This window comes from Hemibagrus wyckioides, linkage group LG05 (genome assembly GCF_019097595.1).
Source record: "Hemibagrus wyckioides isolate EC202008001 linkage group LG05, SWU_Hwy_1.0, whole genome shotgun sequence".
Taxonomy (NCBI): Eukaryota; Metazoa; Chordata; class Actinopteri; order Siluriformes; family Bagridae; genus Hemibagrus; species Hemibagrus wyckioides.
The window spans coordinates 28654534-28676814 of record NC_080714.1 but is presented as its reverse complement, the minus strand read 5'-3'; the positions used below and the strand labels follow the sequence as shown (position 1 = coordinate 28676814).

Genomic DNA, 22281 nt, shown 5'->3' with positions numbered 1-22281 from the left:
GAACAGCGCTGTTGTAAACGAATACATTTTATTATTTTATGTCCAAAAATATTTTATTTATCATAATTTTCTTATCAGGTATTATTTACAGCGTTGTATCACATTAATACCACGCTACAATCTGAAATGGGCGTCATTTATACTATACTATACTATACTATACTATAATACTATACGTTACAGAATATTCAGCTTCTACCTCTTCCAATAATTATATAATATTAATATATATATATATATATATATATATATATATTATACTATACGTAATAATTTACACTTAACAATCTTAGGCGTGTTTCATTCTTATGTGTGTGATATTTTAGTGATAATAATAAACGGATCATTTAAACGGATGCAGAATAAAGCAGTACACGTTGGTTAAAAAATAAATACTTTTAAAAATATTTTTCTTAAGTGTATCTTAAATAAGAATTTTATCTTTGAAAGCTCTTTCAAATCTTGCACATCAGTTGAATGGTAACGGACTTTTCTTTTGTCTGATCCGGAAGTCGTGACTATTTAACATCCGGAACAGACTCTGCTGTCCTCAAGTAGACGGCTACAGCAAAATGGCATCTCAGCTGAGCCGGGTTTGGTCCGGTCTGTGCCGGGCTCGGATAAATACGGCCCATTTGCGGCGCTCGGTGACTCAGAGCCGCACTTCCAGCGCCGCCGGAGCCGCGAGCGTGACGGACCTGCAGCCAGCGGCGCACGCGGACGACAGCCACGGACACGCAGAGGTCAACCCGTTCGACAAGGTGCGTTACCGGAGACGTAAACAACTCTGACCACCATCACGGCCAGTTAAGGGTCAGCTAAAGTGAGCTTAAACTGCAGGTAGATGGACAGTCGAGGTCCGTCCTGCGTGACGTCATTGTGTCTCACTATGCAGGCGACATGAAGTATGGAGGGTGGGGGGCAAAACATTTGCACCTAAGTTTCAGCAGACATTAGACTTCTTTATTCAAGAACTTTTAACTGTTTCTTTCATGATAATGGCACCTTTTTATATCACTGTTAACATTTTTGGTGTGATTAAATGTGACGTTGTTTATGATGAACAGCACGCTGCTGCGGAATCCTGGACGCTGATTGGTCAGAAGGTGTTGCTCCATTCTCTTCAACAGTAGCGCATGCGTACATGACTACTTCGTTTCTAATGAATTCACTTGCTCTAATACTTTAATGTTTCTATAGTAACCGCTCACTCGCTAATATTAACGACAAAAACCCCACTGATCTGTAAGGAGGGGTGTGTGTGTGTGTGTGTGTGTAAGGAGTCTCCAGTATCAGCTCTGTGGGTATCACAGTAGTTTAAATCATCTTTTAATCATTTTTGCTGCTAAATCCGTCGTATTTCAGAAGATGGACTTCATCGAGTTCCTTGATTGGCTGTTGGATATTTTTAACCAGGGGACAGTTTAATGACATAAGATTTCTGTGGATTATATTTTGTGTCTTTGATCAGATCCATTTATATCAACTGGATTAGATTACTCCTCCCACCGATAACTGTCCTCAAGGAGCAGAAAGAGCAAAACCACCTTTAACAGCCAAGAGAAGAGAAACGTCTCAGAGGCAGAGCTGAATGTTTTACAGGATTAAAACAATTCTATAAGCAAATAATTTTTTAGCAGTGTAACCAGGAGAGGCTGAATTTCTCCCAAAAAACTTTGCTTTATGCTCCGATCAGATCGGTCACTTACTGGTCAGTTGGATCTAAAGTGTTGCACAGCTTTAAAAGAAGATGCAGAGTATCAGCAGATCCACTTGAAGGTCACAGCTGTGTGGAGAGTCGACACTGAGATCGTCACTGAGAACAAACTCGGACTGGATTACTGCGGTGCCAATACTTTAATGCGTGTCCTCTTTATTTACAGAACCCAGATTACCATGGCTTCTCGGACGACCCGTTCGTAGATGAGTGGAACATGAGGCTGGCTTTTTTCTTCGGCATTTCCATGGCCATTGTCGTGGGGGGAACATTCATCCACTATTTACCGGATCACGGGTGAGGAAACAGGAGACTCAGAGAGGTCTTCCACACACAATCTTCAGCTGCTGCTGGATTATTGGTTCATTTTGTGAAACTTTCGTGTTTTTCCTTTTTTAAAGGATATCTGTAACTAGAGGAAAATTTGACAGAAAATCAGACCTGAAGGTTGGATGGACAGATAGGTAGATGGATCAATGGGTGAACGAATAGATAGATGGGTGGATGGATGGACAGATAGGTAGATGGATGGATGGGTGGACGGACAGATAGGTGGATGGATGGATAGATAGACAGATAGGTAGATGGATGGGTGGATGGACGGACAGATAGGTGGATGGATGGATAGATAGACAGATAGGTAGATGGATGGATGGACGAATAGATAGATGGATGGACGGACAGATAGGTGGATGGATAGATAGATAGACAGATAGGTAGATGGATGGGTGGATGGACAGATAGATGGATGGGTGGATGGATGGATGGACGGACAGATAGGTGGATGGACGAATAGATGGATAGATGGATGGACGGATGGATGGATGGATGGATGGGTGGACGGAGATAGATAGATAGACGGACGGACGGACAGATAGGTGGATGGATGGGTGGACAGAGATAGGTGGATGGACGAATAGATGGATAGATAGATAGACGGATGGATGGATGGATGGGTGGATGAATAGATAGGTAGATAGATAGACAGAGATAGACGGACGGACAGATAGGTGGATGGACGAATAGATGGATAGATAGATAGACGGATGGATGGGTGGACAGAGATAGATAGATAGACGGACGGACAGATAGGTGGATGGATGGGTGGACAGAGATAGGTGGATGGACGAATAGATGGATAGATAGATAGACGGATGGATGGACGGATGGATGGATGGGTGGACGAATAGATAGGTAGATAGATAGACAGATAGACGGACGGACAGATAGGTGGATGGATGGATGGATGGGTGGAGAGATGGACAGACAGATAGATGGATGGATGGGTGGACAGAGATAGATAGATAGATAGATAGATAGATAGATAGATAGATAGATAGATAGACGAACGGATGGACGGACAGATAGGTGGATGATTGGATGGATAGATGGATGGATAGATGGACAGATACACAGATACACTATATTGCCAAAAGTATTCTCTCACCCATCCAAATAATCAGAATCAGGTGTTCCAATCACTTCCATGGCCACAGGTGTATAAAATCAAGCACCTAGGCATGCAGACTGTTTTTACAAACATTTGTGAAAGAATGGGTCGCTCTCAGGAGCTCAGTGAATTCCAGCGTGGAACTGTGATAGGATGCCACCTGTGCAACAAATCCAGCCGTGAAATTTCCTCGCTCCTAAATATTCCACAGTCAACTGTCAGCTGTATTATAAGAACGTGGAAGTGTTTGGGAACGACAGCAACTCAGCCACGAAGTGGTAGGCCACGTAAACTGACGGAGCGGGGTCAGCGGATGCTGAGGCGCATAGTGCGAAGAGGTCGCCGACTTTCTGCAGAGTCCATCGCTACAGACCTCCAAACTTCATGTAGCCTTCAGATTAGCTCAAGAACAGTGCGCAGAGAGCTTCATGGAATGGGTTTCCATGGCCGAGCAGCTGCATCCAAGCCATACATCACCAAGTGCAATGCAAAGCGTCGGATGCAGTGGTGTAAAGCACGCCGCCACTGGACTCTAGAGCAGTGGAGACGCGTTCTCTGGAGTGACGAATCGCGCTTCTCCATCTGGCAATCTGATGGACGAGTCTGGGTTTGGCGGTTGCCAGGAGAACGGTACTTGTCTGACTGCATTGTGCCAAGTGTAAAGTTTGGTGGAGGGGGGATTATGGTGTGGGGTTGTTTTTCAGGAGCTGGGCTTGGCCCCTTAGTTCCAGTGAAAGGAACTCTGAATGCTTCAGCATACCAAGACATTTTGGACAATTCCATGCTCCCAACTTTGTGGGAACAGTTTGGAGCTGGCCCCTTCCTCTTCCAACATGACTGTGTACCAGTGACCAAAGCAAGGTCCATAAAGACATGGATGACAGAGTCTGGTGTGGATGAACTTGACTGGCCTGTACAGAGTCCTGACCTCAACCCGATAGAACACCTTTGGGATGAATTAGAGCGGAGACTGAGAGCCAGGCCTTCTCGTCCAACATCAGTGTGTGACCTCACAAATGCGCTTCTGGAAGAATGGTCAAAAATTCCCATAAACACACTCCTAAACCTTGTGGACAGCCTTCCCAGAAGAGTTGAAGCTGTTATAGCTGCAAAGGGTGGACCGACGTCATATTGAACCCTATGGATTAGGAATGGGATGTCACTTAAGTTCATATGAGTCAAGGCAGGTGAGAGAATACTTTTGGCAATATAGTGTAGATAGATAGATAGATGGATAGACGGATGGATGGATGGATGGACAGACAGATAGGTAGATAGACCGATGGACGGACAGACAGATAGGTAGGTGGATGGATGGATGGGTGGATGAATAGATGGATAGCTAGATGGGCAGACGGAGGGATAGATAGATGGATGGATGGGTGGATGAATAGATGGATAGCTAGATGGGCAGACGGAGGGATAGATAGATGGATGGATGGATGGGTGGGTGGATGAATAGATGGATAGCTAGATGGGCAGACAGAGGGATAGATAGATGGACGGACGAATAGATGGATAGCTAGATGGGCAGACGGAGGGATAGATAGACGGATGGACAGACAGATAGATGGATGGATGGATGAATAGATGGATAGCTAGATGGGCAGACGGAGGGATAGATAGATGGATGGATGGACGGACAGACAGACAGATAGGTAGATGGATGGATGGATGGATGGATGGATGGATGGATGGACGAATAGAGAGATAGACGGACAGAGGGATGGATGGACAGGTAGATGGATGGATGGGTGGATGAATAGATGGATAGCTAGATGGGCAGAGGGAGGGAGGGAGGGATGGATAGATAGATAGATAGATAGATAGATAGATAGATAGATAGATAGATAGATAGATAGGTGGGTTGGATGGATGGATAGACAGACAGAGATAGATGGGTGGGCAGATGGACAGACAGATAAACAGAGACGGACGGATGGATCGATGGGTGGATGGATGGGTCGGTGGGTGGAGGGGTGGATTGATTGATGGATTTTGGTCTGTAATGATGGTCTGTAATGTAATTTTGTCTGTATGAACCTCTCTCCTCCTGTTTCCCGTGTGGTTTTTCCTCAGTATGAGGCAGTGGGCTCGACGGGAAGCTGAGCGGCTCATCGTACAGAGAGAGGCTCAGGGTCTGCCTCTGATCAATGAAAACTACTACGACCCAAGCAAGATCGTCCTCCCTTCATCCTCAGACGAGTAGAACACGCCTCGCCACCTGCCCCGCCCAGTTTCCTCTTCATTTGTGTTCGATTGTACATTTACTTCTAGTAAAATATCACAATAAAACCGTATTACTCCATGTCCATCTTTTATTTAGCTTTAAATTAAAATCCTCCTGTATTACATCATACAAACTAAGTTTTACATGCTTCTAATTATTCCTTAATTTTAATATTAATAAATTAATTCATGTTTTAGATTGTATTTTGTTTTTAGTTTTTAGCTTCATCTGCTGCAAAGGATACCTTTAATCAACTTAAAATCGTAAAAAAGTATTAAATAAATTAATGATTATACTGATACCTTTCATCATATTTAACATGGAATTAAAACAAAAAAATCCATAATTTATTCCTTAATCAATCCAATTTTATGCATAAAATATCATAAATAAATTTCCAATTTCTATGTTCCTTTTTCGTACTTCCGGTATGGGGTTCCCTGTAGAGGTATCTCTGCTCTGATTGGTCAGGAAGGAACCGAGCTGTTCCGAGGGGGTGGGGTCTTTGGGTCGCGAGCAGGAAAAGAAAGAGGGAGGACGTTCGAAAGCAAAACGGTATGAATTTTCTCTTAAAATACATTTCCTTCTATTCTAAACTTCTCGGATTAATCTCCACAGACAGCCTGAATATAATCTCGCGCTCGCTACATCCGACAAACTATCGACACATCCTACACTTTTAAATAAAATAACAAATGCCGTAACTAGCAAGGAAGCTAGTTGGCATTATTTTATATCCCACCCATATTTTCTTCAATCCAGCATATTGTTTTAGGATTGGCTAGTGCTTCATCTTCGAGAGTTGAACTGTCCAATGATGAGCAGCTCTTGAGGTTTTGGCCAATCCGAGCTCTAGAAGGCGGGATTTCTTAATACGGGTGGGAAAGAAAACAACGGAGCTTATCGTGATGACGGAAACAAAGTAAAGAAAGTGAGTCCAGATGAAATCACTTTAAATTTAGGATTAAAAAATAGTTTATCGATGATTAAATGATCTATAAGTCACATCCTTCGGTTATTTTAGCTAAGGCAAAAGAGAAAGTTGATGCTGTGTTAAACTGGCTACAAAAAAACTTTTAAAGATTTTTTTAGAATGAAAACGATCTGAATTCAAATAAGAAATAGTTAAATTTGTTATTTAATTTCTCAGAAAGTTTTAAAAGCGTGTTAGGAGCCGCTCTACACCTTTACCCATATTAAAAAATGGCAGAAGTTATGAATATGCAAATTAGGAACGCCCCCTTAACTAGCCATGTAGCCTAATATCACAAATATTAGCTAGCTGGAGAGCTACACTATATTGCCAAAAGTTTTGGGACACCCCTTCAATCTCCAATTCAGGGGTTGGGCTCGGCCCCTTAGTTCCAGTGAAAGGAACTCTTAATGCTTCAGCTTCATACCAAGACATTTTGGACAATTTCATGCTCTTTGTGGGAACAGTTTGGAGCTGGTCCCTTCCTCTTCCAACATGACTGTACACCAGTGACCAAAGCAAGGTCCATAAAGACATGGATGACAGAGTCTGGTGTGGAGGAACTTGACTGGCCTGCACAGAGTCCTGACCTCAACCCCATAGAACACCTTTGGGATGAATGAGAGTGGAGACTTTGAGCCAGACCTTCTCGTCCAACATCAGTGCCTGACCTCACAAATGTGCTTCTAGAGGAGCGGTCAAAAATTCCCATAAACACACTCCTAAACCTTGTGGAAAGCCTTCCCAGAAGAGTTGAAGCTGTTATAGCTGCAAAGGGCGGGGCAACTCCATATTACATTCATGTGCATGTAAAGGCAGACGTCCCAAAACTTTTGCCATGGCTCACAGTCTCTGCTCTATTTCATCCCAAAGGTGTTCTATGGGGTTGAGGTCAGGACTCTGTGCAGGCCAGTCAAGTTCCTCCACACCAGACTCTGTCATCCATGTCTTTATGGACCTTGCTTTGGTCACTGGTGTGCAGTCATGTTGGAACAGGAAGGGGTCATCCCCAAACTGTTCCCACAAAGAGCATGAAATTGTCCAAAACGTCTTGGTATGAAGCTGAAGCATTAAGAGTTCCTTTTTACTGGAAGTAAGGGGCCGAGCCCAACCCCTGAAAAACAACACCTGAATTCAATGATTTAGAGGGGTGTCCCAAAACTTTTGGTAATATAGTGAACCTGCTAATTAATCTGCTTAAATATTTCACAGCTTGTCATGAAAGGGATTTTTAGTCTCAGTGTATTGCAACGCTTGCAATTTTATTCATCAATAATATTCACCAAACATTTAGCTAGCTGAGCCCGAAGGTTCTAAAAGTTTCCAGGTTTAATTTTCCAGGAACATTGTCCTGTTCAGACTGTACGATAATCCAGTTTAAAATGTCCTGGTGTTAATTGATCATTCGGAAACACACAAGCTGGTGGTTGAAATTAAAGCAGAAATGGATTGCGTAAGGTATGAAAGTGGAGATTCTGCAAATGTTTCTCAAGTTCTTCTTCTTTTTTAGAAATATATGTTTGAGAAAGACTTTGACATAAAAACTCTTAAGCAGTGTTTATTATTACTGGACATTATTACTGGACAGTCTTTCACTAAGTGGCTTTTCCCCGACGTTCAGATGGCAGCGATTCGTAAGAAGTTGGTGATTGTGGGAGATGGAGCATGTGGAAAGACGTGTCTGCTCATCGTTTTTAGTAAGGACCAGTTTCCTGAAGTCTACGTCCCCACAGTCTTCGAGAATTACGTGGCAGACATTGAGGTGGACGGTAAACAGGTGAGTTTCTCCCCAGACATCCAGACTCACATTAACACGCTGCGTTACACTGGCTTGTTTGTGTGTGTGATTAACACACTGTTGTGTGTGTGTGTTAGGTGGAGCTGGCACTGTGGGACACGGCAGGACAGGAAGACTATGACAGACTGAGGCCACTCTCCTACCCTGACACTGATGTCATCCTCATGTGCTTCTCCATCGACAGCCCTGACAGTCTGGGTGAGTTCATCAAACACAACTGACCATAAACTCTGTCTGGAATTTTACACACTTAACACAAGAGTTTGATTAAGAAGTGTATCACTATAATGGTTAATTGTTGTCTTGAAGACTCTTGGTCAGTTCCAGTCTCTGGAGGTCACACAGTCCCACTTGCCCATTTCGCAAGAGATCACTTGGCCCTACCTTGACCAAGCACATGTTTAGTCCTAGTCTTTAATATTTCACTCTCACTTAGTCCGAGTCCTTGGAGTTCTAATCTTTGGTTATTCCCAGTCTCTGAGGCTCTGATTGTTGGTTAGGATTCACCTCCTGGTCTAATCCCCGTCTTTGGTATTCTGACTGTCTTTAGTCTTGTTCAATTTTAGTTCCAGCATTTGATGCTTTAATTTAGTATGTACCAGTCTTTAAGTCTGACTCTGTTGGTCATGGGTCCCAGGGTCCTTTCTGATTGTGAGTTTGGTCCAGTCTTTATATGTCTTTTTGTCTTAGCTAGTCCCAGTCTTCAGGGTTCTGATCAGTGCTGAACCGAGTTGTATACCAGCACCGGCACCACCCCAGTGCCAGAACAGAGTCTTGATGCAGATAGAGATAATGGCGAGATGGAGATGGAATTTATGACCCTAAATCTTATCAGTCTCCATCTTCAGGGCTCTGGTTCTCCAGTTGTTAGTCCTAGTCATTAGAGTTCTAAGTCTTGGTTAGTTTCAGTCCACTAATTTCTCACTCGAGGTTAAACCCAAGCTCAGACTACTGGATTAGTGTTTATTTGTACTTCTGGCATTTTTTCCTCTAGAGAACATTCCAGAGAAATGGACCCCAGAGGTGAAGCACTTCTGTCCCAACGTCCCCATCATCCTGGTGGGAAACAAGAAGGACCTTCGGAATGACGAACACACACGCAGGGAGCTGGCCAAGATGAAACAGGTCATTATGGATCAGTGATACAGCGATGAGTCTGTTACTTATGGCGAGATTTGCTGTGCTGGATTTATTCAGCTGTATTTTTTATTTTTGTAAACAGGAGCCTGTTAAAGCAGAAGAGGGCAAAGACATGGCCAATCGCATCAACGCTGCCGGTTACCTTGAGTGTTCTGCCAAAACTAAAGACGGCGTGAGGGAGGTGTTTGAAATGGCCACCAGGGCAGCGCTGCAGGCCAAGAAACGTAGCAAGAAGAACGCTTGCGATCTCCTATAAAGGAGGATGAGGGAATAATGAGGGAGTGGGGGAGGGAGGGGCAGTTATACAGGCCACAGATGTAGAAGTGATGTAGAAGTGAGGGAAGAGTGGGGATACAGAGAGACCCTAGGGGTTAGAGATGAGCACCTGGGGGGCAAGTCATTTACTAAAGCAGGCCAAAGGACCCAAAGAGAGAGAGAGAGAGGGGTAACAATGTAAAAGGGATTGAGCCGTTTTCCCCAGTGACACACACTGTTCCCATAGCAATGACCTCCAGCCTGAGCAGTCATGTGTTTCCATCAGCTGTCTATGGAATCATGTGGTTTATTTAAGTAAGGGAACCGCTCATTTCACACACACACACACACACACACTGTAGTGGTGGTTATCATGATCAGTGCTGTAGTCTCTCACACTCTGAAGTCCACTCAGTGATCCGGAGTCGAACGGCTCCACATTTACACAGTAACAATACTAACGCCTCACTTTTTATATGCTCCATTACGTACTGTAACGTTTTGAAAAAGCTGTTTCAGGTCCATTCGAGCTCGGGACCTTCCACTGAACACGACTCGGACCTGCGGTTCCAGATGTGCAGCATCCGTCACTGTTCAGCTATAATGACGGCGCGTCTCAGAGTTTTATATTATATTATATTATATATAAATATAAATATATTTTCCGGTGTTGTTGGGTTATTTTTTTCTACTTCCTGTCTGTGCTGTGTGCTTTAACAGCTATATGACATTCTGCTGGCTTTTTTCTGCATTTCTTTTTATTCATTAAAAAAAAAAGGTTTTAATTTAGTTAAAAAGATTTTTCTTTTCAGAGTTTAATTTCAGGCTATAAAACAAGTGAGTTCTGGAGAGGGATTCTGTATTTTGTTATTAGAAAATAAAAAGCTTTGACACATTAGTGATCTTTTGTATAGGAAAAAGCAGATGGAGAATAAAAGGTTGTGTAACTCTGTCACGTTTCCTTCAGTCTGATGGTTGTGTTTTCTCGGTACGAGAAAGTCGTCCGTTTTCTATAAGGATCGGTGCAGCCCGGCGACAAACTCCTGATAATACGACTCTGAAAGAGAAAAGTGCAGAACGACGTCAAATACGATCTGTATCATATCGCTGTCTAAAGCCCTATAGTCCCTTTTTCTGTTAATAAGCATTGTGACGTTTTATTGTGGGCGGAGCTTAGGTGGAGGCAGAAAGATTTCCCTGACCGCTTTACAAGCAGTAGTTATCAAGTTTTGTTAGTTTGTTTTTAAACAATGACTGGTCAAACTCCCAATTTATCTGACTATGTTAGGTCACTCACTGTCCAGGACCACGAATGTTAATCGAGAAAATGTAACCTGTACATGCTCACTCAGTGGATACACGATGTGACAGGATGACCTCAGGTTGGGTGACCTGACATCTACACCTAACTGAGTGCTTCTGGCAACTGTAGAAAGAGAGATGACCCAAACAGTTTCCTTTGTTTAGTCCAGTTAGATAACTTGCACGCTAAAAAGTTAGCTTTATGAGAAATCATTGAACTTGTTCCCCAGTTTCTGATGAGGTGGACATGCATAAGAAATATTCAGACATGAAACCACACCAACAATAAACACTAGTCTCTTTAACTTTATCTGGTATGGTAAGTGTGCTGAAACGCCAGCATTTGTGATGACCGTTTCTGTCCAGTCCGCTCGTTTTATTGAGTTTGACCACAGCTGTCGTTAGGGCTTTTTTAATAGGTATGCGATAAAACTTCAAATTGGACCCAGTAATCCATCCATTCTGTCACACAACAACACAACAAGATGACGTTCACGTTCCTCGTGAAGCTGGATTCAGTACCGGTTTGTACTGGCCACCTCCAGTTTTCCCTTTGTTTTGCTTCCCGCTAGCGCTGTGACGCAATCGTGACGTTGACACAAAAAGGGTCTGTTCAGACGGGATTAGTTTCACATTGGGAGGTGGGGGAGTTTAATTGAAACACACACACATATTTAGAGACTGTTTAAAGTGTGTAACACACCTGAGTCGGGTTCTATGACAGAGTGTCTGATGAGGAAATCCAGCACCACCATGGCGCAATTCGGCTTAAACTCCTCACTTACGATCAGTTCCTTCACCTACACACACACACACACACACACACACTGTCCTCATATAAGCACTGTGTGAGCTGGGTAATGAAGCACAGGTTTCAGTCTTGACTGCTTCTGATTGGTCAGAAAGTGACCAATCAGAAAGCAGCTCTGACTGTACAGCTTTATTCCTAATTAATGTACTTGTTCTGATATGTTACGGTTCCTATCATACATAACATGTGGTATGTACACTATATGGCCAAAAGTATGTGCATCCCTGGCCATCAAAGTCTGAAGCACACAGCTGTATAGAATATCTCATAATTTCCCTTCACTGGACTTAAGATTCCCAAACCCTGTTCCAACATGACCACAAAGCCCCTGAGCTCCATGAAGACAGGGTGAGGAGGTGAAGATTGGAGAAAGTGGAAGATCTGGAGTGTCCTGCACAGAGCCCTGACTCTGACTCAACCCCACTGGGATGAACTGGAACTGGAGTCTCCTTCAACATCCCGACATCAGAGTCTGATCTCACTAATGCTCTTGTAGCTGAATGATGACTAATCCCCACAGACACAATCCAACATCTAGTGGAGAACCTTCCAGAAGATAAGAGTGGAGCTGATTAGAGCAGTAAAGAGAGGAGAATAAATCTGGAAAGAGATGACCAACTAACACACACATATGGAAGTGATGGTTGGGGGGGACATACTTTTGACCATGTGTTGCATTACACAGTCGATCCTTTTACCTTATCGATGGGGTAGAAATAAAACTCCTGCACTTCTCCGTCTCCGATCTGAGGCTTGAAATCGCTCGAGAGCTCCAAATCATAGACGAACTGGCACTCGGGGAACACGCCCTCGTCATCCTCATACGTGTAGCTGAAGAGCACAAGCGTGATATGAAACATCTAGAGAACCCTGAGAACCGAGCTGCCTGATCATACAGCTTCAAGTAAACAAAGGATCTAATCCATCATATCTGTTGTCATGGTTACAGAGACACTAGGACACATCCACTCATCTGATGACTAGTTCGTCTTACTGAAGCACTGAACAAAAAAAGCTGAGCATGTGATATTATACTGAAGCTCGCTGACATCACTGATTTTAAATCTTAACAGAAACAGGAAGTGATGTCAGAAGACTAGGATGATCCACCTGATGGTTCCTACGGGTCGCGCTCTCTGCGCCAGTGATGGAGGGATACACGCTTCCTCCTCACACTCTTTCACTAGTGTGTGTTTAACACTGCAGCCGGACGCTAGACCCCCTGCTGCCTACACACACACACACACAGAGTTTCAACTCTAACAATTCATCAATCTCATGCTAATCTCATGCCATCATCTTGTATTGGGATTTGATTAATTAAATCTCACGCTAATTATATATGGTCATGGTGTGTACCAGGTTGTCCAGTTTTCCAGGATAAGTCTGTTTAGTGTTGGATCTCCTGCTGAGCCACATGCTCAGCTTCCCGTCTCTGCCTCGACTGAATCCGTTAATGTGGACGCCGTATCGCTTCACTCCGAACAGACCTGCGTCATTACATGCGCAAAACAGAGGAACGCAAATAAAAACCTCCCACGAACATGTGATGAGTTCACACTATTAGGATATGAGTGTGTTAGCATTATCACGCGGTGAGGAGCTCAGAGTGTGTGATGTATGAAGACGTACTTGTCGCTGCTCTCTCCATGTGCATCAGCGGAGGGTCGCAGAACCTCGGCATCACCGCATACTTCTACAGATAAAAAACAAACAACAGAAGAAGCAATGCAGAAACATCATAATTCCTGAACTGTACAGTTTACACTCGAGAGAATCGATTAAACGTTGAACATTTTAAAGAATATTTCATATTGTGGAAAACTGTAAAGAACCTCTCAGATTACAGAGAACATCTTCGATTATAGAGAATGTCTCAGATTATAGAGAAAGTGTCAGATTATATAGAATGTCTCAGATTATGGAGAACATCTCAGATTATTGAGAATGTCTCAGATTATGGAGAACATCTCAGATTATTGAGAATGTCTCAGATTATTGAGAATGTCTCAGATTATTGAGAACATCTCAGATTATAGAGAACATCTACGATTATAGAGAACATCTCAGATTATAGAGAACGTCTCAGATTATAGAGAAAGTTTCAGATTATAGAGAATGTCTGAGATTACAGAGAATATCTCAGATTATCTAGAATGTCTCAGATTATTGAGAAAGTCTCAGATTATAGAGAATGTCTCAGATTGTAGAGAATGTCTCAGATTACAGAGAACATCTACGATTATAGAGAACATTTCAGATTACAGAGAATGTCTCAGATTATAGAGAACGTCTCAGATTACAGAGAACGTCTCAGATTATAAAGAACATCTCAGATAATAGAGAACGTCTCAGATTACGGAGAAAATCTCAGATTATTGAGAATGTCTCAGATTATGGATAACATCTCAGATTATTGAGAATGTCTCAAATTATTGAGAACATCTCAGATTATAGAGAACGTCTCAGATTATGGAGAACATCTCATATTACAGAGAATGTCTCAGATTATAGAGAATGTCTCGGATTATAAAGAACATCTCAGATAATAGAGAACGTCTCAGATTATGGAGAATGTCTCAGATTATGGAGAAAATCTCAGATTATTGAGAATGTCTCAGATTATGGATAACATCTCAGATTATTGAGAATGTCTCAAATTATTGAGAACATCTCAGATTATAGAGAACGTCTCAGATTATGGAGAACATCTCAGATTACAGAGAACATCTCAGATTGTAGAGAAAGTTTCAGATTATAGAGAACGTCTCAGATTACAGAGAATATCTCAGATTATCTAAAATGTCTCAGATTAAAGAGAATGTCTCAGATTGTAGAGAATGTCTGAGATTATAGAGAACATCTACGATTACAGAGAACATCTACGATTATAGAGAACATTTCAGATTACAGAGAAAGTCTCAGATTATAAAGAAAGTCTCAGATTACAGAAAACGTCTCAGATTACAGAAAACGTCTCAGATTACAGAAAACATCTCAGATTACAGAGAACATCTCAGATTATAGACAATGTCTCAGACTACAGAGGACGTCTCAGATTATTAGTTCTTGCCTGTGTTGGTGTTTTTCATTCAAAGTTTATATCGCCTGTTTCTTTTTCTCTTTCACCTAAATTTCTTACTCTGTCAGGTTTCGTTTGCTAAATCTTTACCAACAGGTTTGCTCTCCTCAGTGAAGCACCCGCTGAGAAACCTGAAAGAGCTCTGGTTATAGGAGACTCAATTTTAAGGCATGTGAAATTAGCTAGGCCTTTAGGGGCTCCAGCAGCACAGGTTAGGTGTATTCCGGGAGCCAGGGCGCCGGACATTGCAGGTAATCTTAGGGTCCTAGGCAAGCACAGGTTCTCCAAGATAGTTTTCCATGTAGGAGCTAATGATATACGCCTTCGTCAGTCTGAGGTTACTAAGAGTAATGTTGTAGAGGTGTGTAAATTAGCGAAGGCGATGTCTGATGCCGTAGTATGCTCTGGCCCCATCCCAATGCGGCGTGGCAATGTAGCTTACAGCAGGTTACGGTCGCCGAACTGCTGGATGTCCAGGTGGTGCTCCGAAAACAATGTGGGCTTCATAGACAATTGGGGTTCTTTTGAGGGCAAGGCTGGCCTGTTAGGACGGGACGGTGTCCATCCCACTCGGGAGGGTACTGCTCTCATTTCTTGCAGCATAGCACATAGTCTTAGAGCAGATCTAGTTCATCAGTGACAATCCAGGGCCAGGGCCAGGGAGCAGACAAGCAGGTTAATCCCACCGTCTGCTGGCTGCAAAGAGTCGTCACTCAGGGTTCATAACATTGAGACTGTGTCTGTTCCCCGAACCAAACGAAAATGTTTTAACAATCAGAAAATTTGTTTTAGTAACCTGATTAACATAAAACTAGATGATAGTGAATGCACAGCCTGCACCTTTGATCTGAAGCTAGGACTGTTAAATATAAGATCTCTGTCAACTAAAACACTTATAATTAATGAACTGATTATTGATCAGGAGTTCAGCGTTCTTCGTTTAACAGAAACATGGCTTAAACAAAACGAGTACGTAGCATTAAATGAAGCTTGTCCGCCTGGCTATAGCTATATACATCAACCGCGTCTAACAGGCAGGGGAGGAGGTGTCGCAGTTATTCATGATAATAAGCTAAGCGCCACACAAAAACCCAGACATCAGTTCAACACATTCAAAGTTCTTTATACTAACCTAACGTATGCAGCTACAGATAATAAGTTCACAGAGTCAATTCCACTAATTGTTATTTACAGACCCCCAGGGCCATACTCTGAATTCCTCAATGAATTTGGAGATTTTACTTCAAACCTTGTTGTTTCTTTAGACAAAGCATTAATAGTAGGAGACTTCAACATTCATTTTGATAAGCCAGAAGACCCTCTGAGAGCAGCAGGTGTGTCCATCTTAGATTCATTAGGTGTTAATCAACATGTAATAGGACACACTCATAATGGAGGTCACACTCTGGATCTCACTTTTACATTCGGATTAAATATAGAAACATAGTCACTCTTCCACAGTCGGAAGCTATCTCAGATCATGATCTAGTTTCATTTAGAATGAGTCTTAGTCACGAGATGTGCAACTTGCCACATTACCGTATGAAGCGTACATTTACGTCTGCTACTGCAGAGAGATTTACCGATAGTCTCCCAGAATTATCACACATGATTGGTTCACCTTCTGACCCTACAGAACTTGACCAGGCGACTGATTACTTGGAGTCATTATTTCGGGAACACCCTAGACACTGTAGCTCCACTTAAAAGGAAAAAAATTAAAGACAAGAAACTAGCACCCTGGTACAACGACCACACATGAGCTTTAAAACAATCAGCTAGGAAACTAGAGCGTAAATGGCGTCAAATTAAATTGGCAGTATTCCAGATTGCGTGGAAGGAAAGCCTTCTGAGATACAAAAATTCTCTTAGTGCTGCTAGATCAGCGTATCTCTCTGCCCTAATCGAAGATAACAAAAACAATCCTAAATTTTTATTTAGCACTGTAGCAAAACTAACTAGGAGTAAAACCACTGTAGAAAAGCGCACACCATCTACATTTAGCAGCAATGACTTCATGAATTTTTTCAATGAAAAAATTGACAATATCAGGCAAAAAATTCAGACTATTAATTTAAAACTATATTATTTGATAGATTATCCTTTAGAAAATATAGCTATTTCTGATCAGATCTTAGAGTGCTTCACTCCACTTCAAGAGCCTGATCTAATTTCACTAATTTCTTCTTCAAAATCTTCTACCTGCATCCTAGATCCTTTACCCACATCTTTCCTTAAACAGATATTACCAGTAGCTACTGAACCCCTTCTAAAAGTAATTAATTCTTCTCTAAGCACGGGCTATGTGCCTAAATCTTTTAAGCTAGCAGTTATCAAACCCTTGATTAAAAAACCGGACCTCGACCCCTGTCAGCTGTCTAACTATAGACCGATATCAAACCTGCCCTTTATCTCCAAGATCCTAGAAAAGGCTGTAGCACAGCAGTTCTGTTCAGACCTGCATAGAAATAACATTTATGAAATGTATCAGTCAGGATTTAGGCCTCATCATAGCACAGAGACAGCACTGGTTAAAGTGGTCAATGACCTGTTACTGGCTTCTGATCAGGGTTGTGTCTCCCTACTGGTGTTACTGGATCTTAGTGCAGCTTTTGACACCATTGACCACACTGTTCTACTTGATAGACTTGAACATGTTGTTGGTGTTAAGGGAAAAGCCCTCTCCTGGCTCAGGTCTTATTTGACTGACCGTTATCAGTTTGTAGATCTAGATGGTGACTTCTCCATGCATACCAAGGTTATGTTCGGTGTTCCACAAGGTTCTGTCTTAGGCCCACTGCTTTTCTCCCTATATATGTTACCCCTTAGTGCAATTATTCGTAAACATGGTATTAACTTCCACTGTTATGCAGATGACACACAGCTATATGTTTCAGCTAAATCAGATGAGAGACACCAGCTTATTAAGATAGAAGAATGCGTAAAGGACATTAGACACTGGATGGCCACTGACTTCCTCCTGCTTAATTCGGACAAGACAGAGGTGCTTGTACTAGGACCACAGGCAGTTAGAAGTGAGCTTTCTGATTACAGAGTAATGGTGGATGGTCTTTTGGTTTCATCTTGTCCAGCAGTAAAAGATCTTGGTGTGATTATTGATTCTGGTCTTTCATTCGAAGCTCATGTAGATAATATCACTCGGGTAGCCTTCTTCCATCTTAGGAATATCGCTAAGATAAGAAATATGTTGTCGCTTCATGATGCAGATTAACTAGTTCATGCTTTTGTTACCTCTAGGTTGGATTATTGTAATGTCTTACTGTCTGGATGTTCCAGTAGGAGCAGGAACAAGCTCCAGTTAGTCCAGAATGCAGCAACTAACTGAGTCCTAACTAGAATCAGGAGATATGAACACATCACTCCTATTTTAGCCACACTACATTGGCTCCCAGTCAAATTTCGCATTGATTATAAAATACTGTTACTGACCTATAAAGCACTAAATGGTCTCGCGCTGCAGTACTTGAGCGATCTTTTAGTCTTTTATGATCCGCCACGCCTACTCCGATCAAAGGGTGCTGGTTACTTGGTAGTACCTCAAGTAGCAAAGGCTACAGAAGGGGGCGGAGCTTTCTCTTTCAAAGCCCCAAAGTTATGGAACAGCCTTCCAATTAGTGTTCGGGATTCAGACACAGTCTCAATGTTTAAGTCTAGGCTGAAGACACATTTGTTTAGTCGAGCTTTTAATGTATAGTTTTCTTAGGTAAAGGAGCAGATCTGGAAGGTTCATGGTCATAGAGTGTTTGGTGACTGGGATGTGTTGGATGCTGTCATCTTACCACCCTCTCAAGTCGCTCAGGTTTGCTGACTGTGAAGTGGTTGGATGCTTTATGTCCCGGGAAGCCTTCATGTCTGTGACCTTCTGGCTCTCCCTTTTAGTTATGATGTCATAGCTAGTCTTTCCGTAGTCCCTGCCTGCACTTTACACATAATTCTACTTTGTCTTTAAGCATCACATGATCAGAAACTTAATATCTTTCTCTTTCTCTCTCTACCTTCTCTGTGGAGCTATACACCCCACTCCTGAGCTCCCAATGTTTGCCAGTTTCCATTGTGACCACTGCCCTACCCCTGGTCGGAGTCTCGCCGCTTGATGGTGCCCACTGATGCTGTGGATGGATCTGTGTGGACCAGGAGACAGCCATGGACAGAGCCACTTGGGGACTTTCACACCATCACAGATCTGCCATTTCATCTGTCAGCCCGTGACAGCAAAGAATTAGTGTCTATAATGACCTTAGAAACTACACTGACCTAATAGTTCCTCATGGGTCATTGATTGCTGTTGTAGAAAGGACATTAATCAGCTACAGTTACATTATTTTCTGTTTAGTGTCACCCAAATGAGGATGGGTTCCCAAGGTTTCTTCCTTTCCATCCCAGGGAGTTTTTCCTTGCCACCGTTGCCACAGGCTTCTCATTAGGGATAAAATAGTCTAATTATAGAATTTAATAATTTATTCTTATTTCTAGTTAATTAGTTATTTTTTATTATTATTTTTCATTTTCCCCTCCCCTTTCTCTGTTTTCTTCTTTTGTAAAGCTGCTTTGAGACAATGTTCATTGTAAAAGGCGCTATACAAAATAAATTGAATTGAATTATACAGAATGTCTCAGATTATAGAGAATGTCTCAGATTATAGAGAACGTCTCAGATTATAGAGAATGTCTCAGATTATACAGAATGTCTCAGATAATAGAGAACGTCTCAGATTATGGAGAACATCTCAGATTACGGAGAACATCTCAGATTACAGAGAACATCTACGATTATAGAGAACATCTACGATTATAGAGAACGTCTCAGATTATAGAGAAAGTTTCAGATTACAGAGAATATCTCAGATTATCTAGAATGTCTCAGATTATTGAGAAAGTCTCAGATTATGGAGAATGTCTCAGATTATAGAGAAAGTCTCAGATTATAGAGAATGTCTCAGATTATAGAGAAAGTCTCAGATTATAGAGAAATTCTCAGATTATAGAGAAAGTCTCATATTACAGAAAATGACTCAGATTATAGAGAATGTCTCAGATTACAAAGAGTATGTCTCCAGATTATAGAGAACACCTAAGATACTAGGAAATGTCTCAGATTACAGAGAACGTCTCAGATTATTGAGAACGTCTCAGATTATAGAGAATGTCTCCGATTATAGAGAGCATCTCATATTACAGAGAACATCTCAGATTGAGAACGTCTCAGATTATTGAGAACATCTCAGATTATGACAAACAGTTCATATCTCAAAGACCATCTCAGATTACATTATGGAATATTAAGAACCTCTCAGATCTTGAGGAACAGTGTACAACACAAAGACCATCTCAGATAACCTACAGCATCTCAGATTAGAAATGAAGATCAGTGTAGATTACACAACACATTTTAGCTAACACTGTTAGATTACAGAGAAGGTCTCAGATGATGAGGAACAGCGTGTATTAGGAAGAACATCTGAAATTAGTTGTGAAGATAATCTTAGATATTAAAATGTTGCAGCTCAAAGATGAAGGATCTGACAAGTCCCACCTCATTTCTCCACCCCTTTAGACACGTAAACTCCGCCTCCTCTCTGAGTGCCTGCAGCACGATCTCCACCGCTCGTGTCCTGCGCTCATACGAGTCCAGCGTGGGGCAGAGCTCTAAAGCGCCCCCTACTGTACAGAATACCTCCGGGTAACGCTGCAGCACTGAGGCCACGCCCGGCCGGACCCAGCCCACCTGCTGACCTGCTACCTCGAACCGGAGACATTTCTCTAGACTAGAACCTGCAAAACCAAACCACACCCAAAGATAAAAGAACTGAGACAGAAAAGATCAAGATCGAATCCCGTTCTACGTTTTTAGCTAAAAATGTTCATGAATAACAGCGCCTAATTTAAAAACAAACACGTCTGGCTAGGACAAATAATATTCACTCAATCTCAAAGTGGTCTAAATGAATGAATGAATGAATGAATGAATAAATAAAAAATAAAATAAATAAATAAATAAATAACAAACTTTAACTGTTATTTCACTCGGACTGGTATGAAAATAACACCGGATATATAAAAAACGTTTCGTGTTGCCTGGTTCGTGGAATTTAATGAACAAGGTAATCAAGGATAATTCGGTGTGGTTTTACATCCCGACATTGTGTGTGGGTTTTTATTGTTTATTTTTCTGGTTGTCTATTTATTTCATTGGATATTACATTTACAACACGAAATAAATATACCTACAGGCTCTGACAGAAACCGGAAGTACGGGTACATGCAGGATATGCGGCGCTGCAGTGAAACGTTAAAACACCACCACAGCTACAGACCTGCTAAATAAAAGCTGTTCATCCGGCGGAGAAGCTGCAGCATTTTTTCCGACCATGAAAACAACGTCGTGCTCATCGTCAGGCGTTTCTCTAATCTTTACACTGATATAATGATGATAAGAAGTCTCTTAAAGAGCGATAGTTTTAGCGCCAGCACTGAAAACTCCATTAACTCACCGGGGACGCCATTTGCAATACAGCTGCAGTGACAGGCGCGACCACTAGGTGGCGGAAAAAGCGACAAAAATAATCTGCCTGATGCTGGAATCACAAGTAAACTGTAGAAACAAGTATTATATTTTAAAATAAAATTCTTATTGACTAGCTTGTTTGTATTTGTGTTGCTGTTACGGTCGATTACTGAGTAAAACACTGTAAGGTTTGCAGTTTGAGGAGGAAAATATTCATCACCTCGAAGTTAGCTGGCTTACTAAGATGCTAACAGAAGCTGGAGCTGTACAAGCTGTTTTTCCCCCAACAACAGGTGGAAAATGACATGAATCCGACATGCAAGTGTCCGTTTACGAGGCATTTAGTGTTGTGGAACATCTGTAACATCTTCAGTTATCACTTTTGCTATAGCATTTATCAAGCAGTTTTCCCTTCATCAGTCTCTTGTTTTTCTTTCTCTTGGAGATGAAAACACAGGGTGTGTGTGTGTGTCTGTGTGTGTGTGTGTGTGTGTCTGTGTGTGTGTGAGTCCTGTGTCTGAAAACCAAAACGTCCAGCCTTATAGGGTCCTGTTCCGAACACTGGAGACTCCTTCCACATTTTACAGAAACATTCACTGCTGCGGGTCAAAAAAAGTATATGAAAATATCCCCAAAATGGATTACGACCTAACTGAAAATGATGTTGTGTGTGTGTGTGTGTGTACGTGTGTGTGTGTGTTTGAGGTTTGAACTCCTCCACAATCCACTGTGTTTACTTTGGCAGTGAAAATCTGTCCTTGCGTGAGTTCAGCCGTATTTCTGACATGTCTGGCTCCATCAGGTGTAGGTGTATGTGTGTGCGTGTGTGTGTGTGTGTGTGTGTGTGTGTGTCAGTATGAACCCTGGAGCCTGTGATTCGCACTTGGTCATGAACAAAACAGACAAACAGTGTGGTGTGGTGTGATGTGAGGAGTCGCCTACACGCTCAACCCAAACCCTCCGACTCTCCAGCGTCGCGTCCCAAGTGCACTTCTGC

General features: G+C 42.1%; 3 protein-coding genes across 6 annotated transcripts; 2 read left to right on the top strand and 1 right to left on the bottom strand.

The window, feature by feature from the left end:
- The first annotated feature begins 505 nt into the window (after nt 1-505).
- Nucleotides 506-5475, top strand: ndufb11 (NADH:ubiquinone oxidoreductase subunit B11). The gene is made up of 3 exons (XM_058388842.1): nt 506-761; nt 1884-2014; nt 5247-5475. The coding sequence occupies exons 1-3, from the start codon at nt 573-575 to the stop codon at nt 5374-5376; spliced, it is 450 nt and encodes a 149-aa protein (XP_058244825.1). The 5' UTR covers nt 506-572; the 3' UTR covers nt 5377-5475.
- Nucleotides 5476-5792: 317 nt separating this feature from the next.
- rhoaa (ras homolog gene family, member Aa) lies at nt 5793-10515 on the top strand. 2 transcript variants are annotated; one of them, XM_058388841.1, is made up of 6 exons: nt 5849-5952; nt 6173-6328; nt 7992-8147; nt 8246-8366; nt 9163-9293; nt 9391-10515. In XM_058388841.1, the coding sequence occupies exons 3-6, from the start codon at nt 7992-7994 to the stop codon at nt 9562-9564; spliced, it is 582 nt and encodes a 193-aa protein (XP_058244824.1). In that variant the 5' UTR covers nt 5849-5952; nt 6173-6328; the 3' UTR covers nt 9565-10515. The 2 variants fall into 2 exon arrangements, with proteins under 2 accessions (XP_058244823.1, XP_058244824.1); XM_058388840.1 differs by lacking the exon at nt 6173-6328 and having other exon boundaries at nt 5793-5952.
- tpk2 (thiamin pyrophosphokinase 2) lies at nt 10406-21283 on the bottom strand. Of its 3 annotated transcripts, XM_058388838.1 has the most exons (8): nt 21094-21283; nt 20313-20551; nt 13309-13372; nt 13036-13166; nt 12787-12905; nt 12375-12507; nt 11569-11665; nt 10406-10620 (listed from the first exon to the last, which is right to left on the bottom strand). In XM_058388838.1, the coding sequence occupies exons 1-8, from the start codon at nt 21167-21169 to the stop codon at nt 10574-10576; spliced, it is 906 nt and encodes a 301-aa protein (XP_058244821.1). In that variant the 5' UTR covers nt 21170-21283; the 3' UTR covers nt 10406-10573. The 3 variants fall into 3 exon arrangements, 2 of the variants coding, with proteins under 2 accessions (XP_058244821.1, XP_058244822.1); XM_058388839.1 differs by lacking the exons at nt 10406-10620; nt 11569-11665 and adding an exon at nt 12060-12222; XR_009204534.1 differs by lacking the exons at nt 12787-12905; nt 13036-13166 and having other exon boundaries at nt 10569-10620; nt 11569-12222.
- Between the last annotated feature and the right edge of the window lie 998 nt (nt 21284-22281).

Bases quoted from the DNA above. Each gene is read 5' to 3' on its own strand.
- ndufb11 (XM_058388842.1), top strand. From the start codon at position 573: ATGGCATCTCAGCTGAGCCGGGTTTGGTCCGGTCTGTGCCGGGCTCGG. The intron at 762-1,883 runs GTGCGTTACCGG...CTTTATTTACAG, and splicing joins AGGTCAACCCGTTCGACAAG to AACCCAGATTACCATGGCTT. The intron at 2,015-5,246 runs GTGAGGAAACAG...GTTTTTCCTCAG, and splicing joins CACTATTTACCGGATCACGG to TATGAGGCAGTGGGCTCGAC.
- rhoaa (XM_058388840.1), top strand. From the start codon at position 7,992: ATGGCAGCGATTCGTAAGAAGTTGGTGATTGTGGGAGATGGAGCATGT. The intron at 8,148-8,245 runs GTGAGTTTCTCC...TGTGTGTGTTAG, and splicing joins TTGAGGTGGACGGTAAACAG to GTGGAGCTGGCACTGTGGGA. The intron at 9,294-9,390 runs GTCATTATGGAT...TTTTGTAAACAG, and splicing joins AGCTGGCCAAGATGAAACAG to GAGCCTGTTAAAGCAGAAGA.
- tpk2 (XM_058388838.1), bottom strand. From the start codon at position 21,169: ATGAGCACGACGTTGTTTTCATGGTCGGAAAAAATGCTGCAGCTTCTC. The intron at 13,167-13,308 runs GTACGTCTTCAT...GTAATGACGCAG, and splicing joins CATGGAGAGAGCAGCGACAA to GTCTGTTCGGAGTGAAGCGA. The intron at 11,666-12,374 runs GTAAAAGGATCG...GTGTGTGTGTAG, and splicing joins ATTTCTACCCCATCGATAAG to GTGAAGGAACTGATCGTAAG.